Source organism: Phyllostomus hastatus, unplaced genomic scaffold (genome assembly GCF_019186645.2).
Source record: "Phyllostomus hastatus isolate PE091 unplaced genomic scaffold, TTU_PhHast_1.1 phas_contig_86, whole genome shotgun sequence".
Lineage (NCBI taxonomy): Eukaryota > Metazoa > Chordata > Mammalia > Chiroptera > Phyllostomidae > Phyllostomus > Phyllostomus hastatus.
The window spans coordinates 32,469,416-32,481,320 of record NW_025333977.1 but is presented as its reverse complement, the minus strand read 5'-3'; the positions used below and the strand labels follow the sequence as shown (position 1 = coordinate 32,481,320).

Here is an 11,905-nt window from a genome sequence, read left to right as displayed (position 1 = left end):
TCAAAACTGTTTGAAGGATACTGTTCTAAATGCTCTGGGTAGACTATAAGTGCTTACCCTCACAATTCTTAAACATTACACAATAGCAACCAATAACCAACATGGGACTCTCCCTCCAGCTTCTCACCTCACTCATCCAGGATTCTGGCTACTCTGATGGCTTCTATAAATGTAGTGCCTGGTACTGTCAGTCACCCTACCCTCCCTCATGGGTATAGCAGTGTGACAGCCCAGGGCCTATCTCATCCTCATCTCATCATTCATTTCTGGGCTGGCACGAATGTCACTTTCTCAGAGAGGCCTTCCTGGAACATCCTGTTAATCTGTGTGTCATTCTCTGTCCTATTACCCTTTTTTATTTTCTTCAGCACAATTGTCAGTATATGAATCATCTTATTTAATTTGTTATTTTAGAAAATCAGTTTCCTCCCATATGTCTTATTCATTGCCATTTCCACAGCATTCAGGGAAAAAAAGTCTACTTTATAAGTAAGCACTTAGTAAAGATTGGATAAATGAATTAATGAATGAATGACTTGCTCATTTATTCATTCCATGTTGCTATTCTGGGAGCCAGATGACTAGACTGCCTGTAGAAGCAGAAGGTCTCACTTAAGCCTGATGGCGTGTTACACACACAGGACCTTCACCTGCCCTCCAAACAGTGCGGGCATCAGCTACCCCAGCTCTGTATTTCACCTTCACTTGCAGAAAGTGAAGCAGGGCTGCTATTACTCACTGCACTCCCCAAACTCCCCCATCCCCATGCAAAATAGTTCAAGGCTCTGGGAACTACTGTCTTAGGTATAATGTCTGAATCGCCACCTTCTGTTAAGGAGCCCTGAACTGGTCTGGCTGTGACAGTTTCATTTAGTTAGAAGTGGTGGAAGCTGTGTCTGAACTGAAGCTGTGGTGATGAAGGGAAGCGTGAAAACCTGACAGGTGAGTGGGGATCCGAGGTCCAGTTGGGCCGCTTGGGAGTCATGGATGGTGGAGGACGGCAGGGGCAAACACAATGGAAGTTGGGTATACGGATCCGGGAACCAGAGTCGAGGAGATGGCAGTGGGGAGCAGTGGAATGAGAAAATAAGCAAGTGGGGAGTGGTGGGCGGAGAGAATTTTGCAGTGGGGTCATTTATTTTTTTTCTTGTTGTTTAACAGCTTTATTGAGATATAATTTACATACCAGAAAATTTATCCATTCAGTGGTTTTTAGTATATTTAATACAGAGTTATGTAATCATCACCATGATCTAATTTTAGAACATTGGTTGAAAAGATTTTATTTATTTACTTTTAGAGAGAGGGGAAAGGAGAGACAGAAACATGATGTGTGAGAGAAACAGCGATCAGTTGCTTCTCTCACACTCCCGGCTGGGGACTGGGCCCACAACCCAGGCATGTGCCCCGACTGGGAATCAACCTGGCAACTCTTGGGTCCACGGGCCGGCACTCAATACACTGAGCTGCACCAGCCAGGGCTAATTTTAGAACATTTTTATCACTTCCAATCTTGTAACTATTATTAATCATTACTCATTCACCTGCCCCTTTCTCCACCAAGGCCTAGGAAACCACTACTTTACTTTCTATAGCTATGATTAGCATATTCTGAACAGTTCATATAAGTGCGATTGTATAATATGTGGTCTTTTGTGACTAGATTTTTGTCACATTTTCAACTTGCATCCATGTTTTAGCATGTACTAGTGCTTCATTTCTTTTTATATCAGAATGATATTCCATTTTATGGATATATAACATTTTATTTAATCCATTCATCAGTTAATAGACATTTGGTTTCTTTCCATCTTTTAGCTATCATGAATAATGCTGCTAAATTTGAGTACAAATTTTCGTGTGAACATATGTTATTATTTGTCTTGGGTTTATACTAGGAATGGAATTGCTAGGTGATATAGTAACTCTATGTTCAACACTTTGAGGAGCTGCCAAACTGTTTTCTAAAGTATCTGTACTATTTTCCATTCTGTTGGGGGGCAGGGTTGGTTTCCTTTTTTTGAGAGAGTCAGCAGTGACTGGAGCAGGGAGGCCTGGACAGGGGTCACGGGTGCATTTGGGACTGCACAGGCGAAACAGCAAGGTCTGGGAAGGTCAGCCGAGGCTGAGGAAGCCCGAACACCAGGGCGCTCTGGCACATTAGATCTCAGCTCCTAGGTGTTCTAGAGGACAATGACAGTGATGATAGAGGAGGCCAAGAAGAGCAGGTAGAGGTGGAAGAGGAAGGTGTCCATCGTGTGGCTGAACTGTACCCACAGGTCAGTTGGTTGGGCCCATGTCAATCCTGAGCTCCCGTGTAACTCTGCCTCTCTGGGTTCCAGCTTCTTCCCCACCAATTCCCTGGGCTCTTTCAGGCCTGTGGAGAAGACAGATACTTGCCATAAAGTGGGAAGGAAACATAATTAGAGAAGTGGGGTGTTGTGGAAGTTGAGAAAGTATGGGCAGTGCTGACCTCCCTTACCTGGCATGTGAGTGGGGGTGAGCCCTGAGCCCACATTCTCCTTCCAGAGTGCAGTGGGGCAGCATTTCATTGGGCTGGTGCAGTAGAGGAGCAGAGTGTAGCCACCGGGGCATGGGTGGGGCTGGGTGGTGGACAGGTGCAGTATGTAGGTGATGAAGATGGTCTCCAGTAGGCTGAGCACCATCAGCAACAGGCAAAGGGCAAAGTAGACACCTGGGGCAGGGGTAATGAGCACACCAGAGTGAGGCAAATCCAGAAAACTACCGACCCCTCTTCCTCCTTTGCTCCGTCTCACACAGAGAGCCCTTCTGAGATGATTCCTTTCTTCTTTTTGCCTTATTTGCTCAGCAGCTCTAGCCAGGTCACCTGCCTACCCTGCCTCCTTTTTTTCCTTCTTTTCATTGTCCAATAGTTGGGGAAGAGGGTACATACTGATAAGAGGGGTGCCACTGGCAGGGAGTAGTTTATTCATCATGAGCAGGAAGACGTTGTAGCCCAGCAGAAGGGTCATCTTGAATGGGGCGCGGTTCCCACTTTCTGCTGGCAGGTAGAAGCTGAGGGCATCGATGGCAACCAGAAAGCTACTGGGCACCAGAAGGTTTATGACATAGAGTCCAGGCCTGCGCCTGATGGCCACCTGGTGGGGAAGAGAGCAGAGAGCCAGGTGAAGCTAGGAGACTTAAGGGAGACCTAAGGATGCTCCAGCTTCTTACTTTCTTAGTGTCTCATTGCAGCAGGAGCTATTTCTGGGACTTGATGATGAGGAGCAGCTTACATATGACTAACAAGACTCCCCATACCGCCCTAACTGGTATGGCTCAGTTGGTTGGGTGTTGTATGCAAAGCAAAATGTCTCAGGTTTTATTCCTGGTCAGGGCACACGCCCGGGTTGCAGGTTCGGTCCCTGGTTGGGGTATGTATGAGAGGCAACCGGTTGGTGTTCCTCACTCACATTGATGTTTCTCTCTCTGTTTCTCCTTCCCTTCCCCCTATCTAAAAATAAATAAATAAATACAATCTTAAAGAAAGAGATTCCCCTATGCCCGCCAAAGAAAACCAAGGCCAGAGTTGACAGGCTCAGAAAGGGGGCTGATTTGGGGAACTCAGGAGAAAGGAAGGCTGAGGGGTATGGTGTCCAGGGGCTTCCTGGTCTTGGAGCAAGAAGCAAGAGGCTGTGGGCCTCAGAAGGGTCTAAAGATGGAGATCTGGGGATGGATATTGTGCCAGAGTCTTTGGGCTTATATAGAACATGATCTGGTCAAAAAGACTGGAGCTCACATTCATCTTCGGGGTGGCCTTGTTGATGCTCAGGAGGTCCCACTGCCCTTGTGTGCGGACAATGTCACGTGAGGTGTCCACTATTTCCCACACTTCCTTTTCCATGCCCAGCAACATGTTTTCCACTGCAGGGGAGACAAATTTTCATTCAACCCACTTTCAGTCCTGACTTGTGCGGGGCTCAGAGAGATGAATTAGAAAACTGATTTAGCTACCTTTTTCAGAGTGCCCTAAGGCATCACTTCCTTGCTGTTCAATTGCCTGCTTTTCATTCTGGGCTTTCTCAGGAAGTCTTATCCTTTCCTAAGTTCCCCACCTCACCATCCACATCATTCCAGTCAGCAAATACTCGACTGTCCCATTTTTATGTGTTAAAATGACTCTGGCTGTGTGTACTTTTTTGCTACCCCACTAATTGATCTCATTTTACCTCAAACTGAAACCCTCACTGCCACTCACCTGTGTAGAGGACAGAGCCAAAGGTGAGTGTGCAGTTCTGCTAGTCAAAGGGGAAGTAGAAGATGTCCAGGCTGCAGATGCTGGTCACCTGCATTGGTTTGCTATACACAATGTGCCCGTCATTAGTCACATACACTGAGAGGCCTTCCAGGGTCTGATCCACATCCATGCTAAGGCGGCAGGAAGGGAGGGAAGTAAAGGTTCTGGTTTCATATCAGTTTAAGTTTCTCTCTTAAGGTAAGGCTTCCCAGTGTCACTTGTGATGGCCACTCTGCCATCTTTTGTGCTCACCACTTTTCCAGTCCTGGGGGGAAGCTGATGAGCTGTGATTGTACTCCTCCCTGAAATAAGTTTTTAGTGGCTGCATGGAAAGGGTTTGCCCTGCACTGCCCAGCAGACCGGGTCTGCTCCTTGCAAAAAGGTGTTGCCTCCAGCTTCCCCAGCCCTGATACCCACGATTCCACGATGAAGATGTCTGGAAGCCACAGGTTCTCAGTTGTCACCGTGAGTGTATTGATATGACTGCATTCTTCTGGGTCCCAGCTGATGAATGGGTTATTCCAGGTCTAAAGCACAGGGCACAGAGGGATGGTTATGGCTGAAACCTGGAACTAGTTTATGTTAGCATCCCCTGCCCTTCCATTCCCTTAAAAATATATACATATGTATGTATTTTTCTAAATGTATGTACTATGGGTATTTGATAAAAATTCAATCATTCTGGAAAGTTATAATATAAAAAGCAATCTTTTTCCTTCTCAGTTCATTCTGGCTCTGTTCATATCCCCAGCTCAGTTCTATTATTAATAATTTCTTACGTATCATTCTAGAAAAAGATTAATACATATTCCAACATTCATTTTTATTTACACAGACAGGATCATACTATACACGTTGTTATGTATGCTGTTTTTTTTAGCTCACTTTTTTTTTTTCCTGTGGAGAAGTAGGGACGAAATGGCCACCCCCCTAATGGGGAGCACGCTGATTTACCATCCATACCTGCTTTTATTAGGCTCATTTTGCATAATAATTCAGGTAAAGTACAATACTCATTAGGGGGAAGTAAGGAACCATAGAGAACAAGGAACTCTGCAGGTCTATTTTGAGTCGGTGTCAAAGAGCTGTAAGACTTTGAGGAACAAACTAACTTCCTCCTTGGACCCCTTTCATTCAACTGAGAGCATTCTAAACAAAGAAGGTTTCACAGTAATTTACATATTCTTTCTTAGGCCTGATCACCTGGGGAATCCGCCCTTTTCAGCACAGAGCTGCACCACCCTGTCATTGTTTCAGGCTTAGGTGGAGCAAGGGAACTAAGGCAACCAAGAGATAAGGAGATTTTTCTCCCAGACGATGAGAACTCAGGCTATGTCAAAGCAGAGGAGCGAGGGTCCATCACCCCCTTTTGCTGCAGCCCCCCAAGTCCCTCTTTTGGGGGGCCTCCCAAAGTGATCGTGCCTGTCTTAGGTTGTTTCCCCCCCTTGGGGAATCTTACCCGTCTTTGGCTAACCGACCAAGCTTTTTGGGGGTTCAGTTATGAATAAAGCAGCAGAAGCAGCATTCCTGCCAGGGAGATAAGCTTTTGTCTCCTTGCTGGCTTACGGTTCCAAGGGCGTTCCCTTAGCCTTAGCCTAGGTAGGGGTTTCAGCTCCTGATACCAGTCAGGGCGGTTCCCAACATCTCCCCCTTTTTTAGTTTTTAAAATCAATTGTGGTTGTTAAGCCTGTGAAACCTACTTTTGTTGTTTCCGAATGCAAATCAGAAGAAAAGCAACATCTACATACATCATAAGGCAATAATAGAAATTAAAACAGCAACTAAATTCTATGGGTTGTGAATACCTACATTTCTAAATTCAGTGTAAGAAAACATATTAAGGGAAAAACAAAAGTAATAGGTCTGATTACATTTCAATCTTTGGGAGAAATTACATAGATATCAGGAAAGGCAAATCATATGGCAGTTTGAGCATAATGCAAGCCTGACTTCTTATGAGAGGATTTCTTAACAGGTGCAGTTCTGCGCACCGACTCATCACTTACTTTCTTACATGGGTGTTGAGTTTTAATTTTACGTCTGCCAGAGTGGTTTTTCATATCTTCTCCCTTGTTTTCAGTTAGGACTGCTAAGGGTTCCATAAAGGTGGCTACTTGCTGGTCTCTGATATGACCCTGGGAAAACAATTTGCAAATACACCGAAGTACACAAATCAATATTACAATCAGTAAACAACCAGCAGCTCCAAAAACTCAAATTCTCAAATTAATTCCATCAAACCATGTTTTAGGATTCAGCCAACTAATATTTTCATTAAGGGCTCGAAAAATGTCCTGTTTGGTTAAACGTTGAATGTCCTGCAGCTGCTGATGTAACTCCAACTGCAATTTATCATTTTGTCCTTTTAAGTTAGTGGAGAAAACTCCCCTCAAGCGATGTTGTATATCAGTCCAAGTATGTTGGCTGGAATTCCATTGTAGCGGTGTGATGCACAGTCTGGAGAAACCAGGGTCACAAGTTAGGTGCTGACGAGTCACGAGTGCGTCCTGGCATTCGCCAGTCCAGTCCAGTGCTGATTCAACTGCAGAAAGGCGGTTCAGGATCTCTTGATCTATTTGGGCCTGTTGGACTAATTCTGAAGCTAGCACTGATTAAACAATAAGTGCAACCAGGTGTTAACAAACTGTTGGACTCATAAGGAGGGCAGTGCATTGTTAAATGCTATAATGCCATTTGGATTCATTTATTTTCTGGTCATATTCTGGAGATGACAGATTTGGAAAGAGTTGGAAGGCACAATTAAATTATAACCACTATTAATGACTGATCTTGTTAGATTTATGCAAACCTTATGTCATCATTCACTCCTTCAGAATGCCAAATTCTGGAGGGATCAGGTAGGGAGGAAAATATAAAGTGTGAAGGAAAATCCTTTTCCTTCTGATATCTACCAGGCTTCTGAAAACTTTCACTTCCACAGACCTTCCGAAACATTCACAAACTCTCTATTCTTTTTCATACACTTTCTGATATCCACCAAGATTGCATCTCCATGCCTTATACCTTCCATTACTAACACACACCACATAATTCTTTCTTAAAACGTTTACTTCCACAGACTTTCTGCAACATTCACAAACCTTCTAATCTTTCTTTCATACCCCTTCTGATATTCACCAAGATTGCATTTCCATACCTTATACCTTCAATTATTAACTAACATCACATAACTTCTTTCCTAAAACTTTTATTTTTCCATTTATCTTTACAGTTTCCCATTTACATTCCTAGAGTGTGAAGTTTCAACCTTCCCTGGAATCCTCAATTTCCTTTTCAGAGCAGATACAAAACAAAATCCATCCTTCTCTGTGGGGGTGAAGGTGGGGCCTCTGTGATCTGCTCACTCAATTTGCACACCATTTCACTGTCAGAATCAGATTCCTCCTCGTCTAGCTGTTTTCTTTGCCCAAATGAACTTGAGAGAATCCCTGACAAGCCTCCAGGTTACAAAGGTGTGTACACCAATAGATATACAACCGTTTTGCAAAGATTTCAACCTTTCACCCACTTTTTCCCAAACATCAATGTCTAACGTCCCCTACCAGGAAATGAAGGACAATATTTTCTTATACATTGCAAAAGCTGAACCAGATGCTTTTCTTTCACCTTATACTTTGCTTCTTTAAGAACTTGTTGTAATATACGCAGAAAAGATTTCTGCCCTTTAGATAAGTTACAACCCATGTTTACCTTCCTTCTTTTTTTTTTAAAGAAAAAGCTTCCTTTTATTTATTTTTAATTGGCCAAAACAAATCACCTGATTACTTTTTTCAAGGCAAATCGTTTGTTCCCCCAAACTTCAGAATTAAATTATCATTTACCCAATTATAGGTGGTCTCGAAGAGAGAAGTGACCTAGAAAAGAAAGACCTACTTCCCTGAAAATTCAACGCATTCTACGACATGCCCGAGAAAGAGTACGGGGTCGTCGGCCCTTACCTGGGCTGTTAGCTTGCAAATCCACCCGAAGTTGTTGCGTTGTCTACAGCGATGGCTTGTAGCCGCTGGTTCCAAGTGGTCTCGAATGGGCTCCCACCTCTGTGGTCCCAAATCGCTGCCCCACGTTGGGTGCCAGCTGATGCGCGGGTCCCCGGCCAACAGTGACCACAGAACGCTGTGGATGGCTCGACAATAAACACGCGAGAAAAAACAACATGCACAGAGACAAACTAGTTTCTGTGGGGAAGTAGGGACGAAATGGCCACCCCCCCTAGTGGGGAGCGCGCCAGCTCACTTTCTTTTGAACTCTGGTTTGTCTTCTTATCCTCACAATAATGCCTTCCCTTCTCTAGCTAACACAATCTTACTGGCTTTCATTTTCCACTCAGGGAAATCTTAAGCTGGGTGCTACATATATTTGGGCCCTAAAGCTTCCTTGGGGGCTTCCAACTGTATTGTCCCCCTTCTTCCTGTATTTACCATCTGTCTTTCAAAGTTGATTGGTGGCCCAGAAAACTACTGGCCTCATTCTAGTTAGATACCTCTATTCTCTTGGGCACTGTCAAATGCAAAGCCAGAAATGTGATTTTTGCAAAGCCAGAAAAAAAAAGGAAGGCAAGATAAGAAAGATGACATTACATACCATCTTTAACCACAGAAATGACATCAGCAGCTGAAGCTGTGCATTCTGACACACACACATACACACACAAAAAAAACATCCAGGATTGTCACAGGTGTGCACAGGTGTGCACAGGTAACCAGGTTCTTAGTGATCGAGGACAAAGAGTTGAACCAAACACACAAAGTTTATAGCATAAAGAAAGAGGGGAGGTTTATTAAGTGATAGTACACACCACAGGACATGGGAGTGAGCCAACTCTGAGCAGAGAAGGAAAAGGGACACGTGGGCTGGGGGATTCTATTCTTATAGGGGCAGAAGCCCCCTTGCTAGTCTTTAGCGGGCTTTTCCTGCTCAGGTACAAGGAGTTGGATTTCAAAGCTACTGCGCATGTGTGGTTTCCCATGACTTTCTTGATTAGCTACTGGAGAAGGGAGTCCCACAATGTTATTTCATTATAATGATATTATAATGAATCAGGGGTAGCGCGCAGGTGCATTCTATGATTCAGAGTTATCCCAGAAAATAGGAACAACCCGTCTTAGGGGGTCTTTGTCATGTATAGATGTTTTCTACCTCAGCCCTGTGGGGCCTCTGGAGCTTCCTTCCTGACTATCTCCTGCCTCAGGATGATTAATGCCATGAGATCAGGTCCTAATCTAACTCTTGCCTTTGTTTCCTAAATGGTCCCACATGACTGTTCAGCTTTTTATTCACAAGTTTCAAAAGAAAGGTGGGTCTGAAAAATGCAGGTTGAATGAAAATTTTTCATTCGTAAGCAAAAAGCAGGTTGTAGGGGGAAAAAGCCAGTATGAGACCTACTGGGGATATGTTCTTTATAGAATATTTCCACAAGGGCAGGACTCAAGGACAAATGTACCCTTCAGAAATGTCACTGCAGCATTCTCCTTCATATCTCTCCACCCCATGGGATGAACATCTAACTTGTACAACCTCCATTCAGAGGACTCATTGCTCACCACTGGACCAGTGTGAAGTTGGGTTAGCAGGGTAAAGACTCCTTATTCCCTATTAGCAGCCTATGGAGAGAATGTAGTCAGAACTCACCACTTCCAAGATGGCAGACAGAGGGAAGGAGATGTTGACCTGAGTGGGGATGCTGTAATTGATAACTGGACGGAAGTCCTTCTGTTTAAACACAGTCTGGAAGGCAACAGGGTCCACCCCATGCTGGTCAAAACCCAAGCAGTTGATGGTGAAAGTGTTTGCCTTTCCTGTAGAGAGCAGAGACCTTAGGAGATGGGAGTAGGGTTTTTGTGTGTCCTAAGTGAAAAGCGTGCCAGGGTTTGAGAGCCTCTCAGCAGAGAAACAAAATGTGGACATGGGGTGAGGCATGTGTGCCCCTCCTTGAAGGCCAAGCTCTTAGGGCCAGGGCTGGGAGGATGCGCTGGTCTGCTAGGCAAATGGTGGAAGGTGATGTGGTGAGCTGACCTTTCAGGGCTCAGGGCTCATCCTTTTCTTCCTGTGCTTTTGCTCCCATGTAAAGACTACCCAAATCTGTATGCAAATAGGCTCTCTGGGGAGTCTTATTCCTTCCACAGTTGCAACATTTTGATGCACTTAAAGTCTGGCTCTTGTTCCACCATCCTTTTTATCTCTAGCTCTATTATGATTCTTCCTCATAGACACTAACCAAAATTTCCCTAAAGTTTTTTCAATTTTCCCTTCCAACTTTTATATTTTCCCATTTTCTGAAAGGAAAAGTTTGGAGAGACATAAACATGAGTGCAGTGTAAACTACATGGAGACTTAAGGAAGTTGTATGTGAATTTATTGACTACTTGCTGTGTGCTTGTTCTTCGCCCTTCTCCAATTCAATGACTTCCTCTAAGATCAGTGGGAGCCATTTTCACCATCACCATTTTGAGAAGATTTCAGTGATCATTCGCCATGTGGATGGTGAAGATATACAATAAGATATAAAAGCCCTTTTGCCTATCTCACCTGCAATACAATCCCAGGTGGCTCTGTGGTTATTCCATAACTATAGCCTAGCAAGTTCTTTCCCATGCCTCTTCCACTCTTTTCCCCATGTTGGTTAACTCATAAGGTACATGTCCAAGCTAAGGAGAAAGATACTAAGGGAAGCAAATGTTGTCCTTTTCCCTCCATGCACTTCTTCTACAAGGTCTTCCCATGTGAGATGGGTAAGGAGTTATGTTATTGTTAATAGGACCAAGCTACCCTGTCCACAGTTACTATATCTTTTAAAAACATATTTTATTTATTTATTTTTAGAGAGAGGGAAATGGAGAGAGAAAGAGAGGGAGAGAATCATTGAGAGAATCATTGTGAGAAATATTAATCGGTTGCCTCTTGCACACCTCCAGCCAGGGACCTGCTCCGCAACCTGGGCATGTGCCCTGATTGGGAATCCAACTGGCGACTTTCAGGTTTGTGGAGTGATGCCTAACCCACTGAACCACACCGGCCAGGGCCACAGTAATTATATTTTGGCAGAAAGGAGCTGTTGGATATTATAAAGGGGTGGAATTGTGGTAAAATGGTAGGACAGACAGTTTGGTAGATGCCTATGCAGGCAAATGAGAGAGGGGCTGTGTACTGATCAGTGAAATGGGTTTTTCATCTGTCCCCAAAGGAAACAAAAATACAGATACTACAAAGAAAGGCAATGTTTAAGCCAGCTGTTTTGGTTGCATTCTAGTTCTGGAGAGTAATAGAGTTTCTGGGTTTTGCCCAGAATAGCATTCCCATTTTTTCCTGTTCTCGCCCCATCTTACCTTGAAGCAGAAGGCTGACAGCGAGGCAGAGGAGGAGTCCACCTCCAGTGGGCCACCCCCCTTCCATGCTGCTCTTCTGAAGTCTTCTCTGGGCACTCACCAGTAGCCCCGAAACCCTTGAGCTTAAAGGAGCTCAGACCACACCTTGGTTCTTGGTTTTGAATATGGTTCATGACAGGTGACCACTCCCAGGTGAGAGGCTGTGGCCAACGATGTCACAGCAAGTGTCCTGCTTTGCCCCTGTCTGGGTATGTCTTCTGGGCTCCGGGCAGGGAGGCAGTTAGGCCTAGACTAGGGGAGAAGT

The 11,905-nt window shown here is 44.4% G+C and overlaps 1 protein-coding gene across 1 annotated transcript; it reads right to left on the bottom strand.

The window, feature by feature from the left end:
* Window positions 1-2,174: 2,174 nt before the first annotated feature.
* LOC123827312 (5-hydroxytryptamine receptor 3C-like) lies at window positions 2,175-11,668 on the bottom strand. The gene is given in 9 exon segments (XM_045851845.1): window positions 2,175-2,377; window positions 2,483-2,695; window positions 2,915-3,119; window positions 3,725-3,885; window positions 4,220-4,389; window positions 4,676-4,785; window positions 8,861-8,905; window positions 9,908-10,074; window positions 11,602-11,668. Coding segments are annotated over 9 exon segments (1,341 nt in total).
* Between the last annotated feature and the right edge of the window lie 237 nt (window positions 11,669-11,905).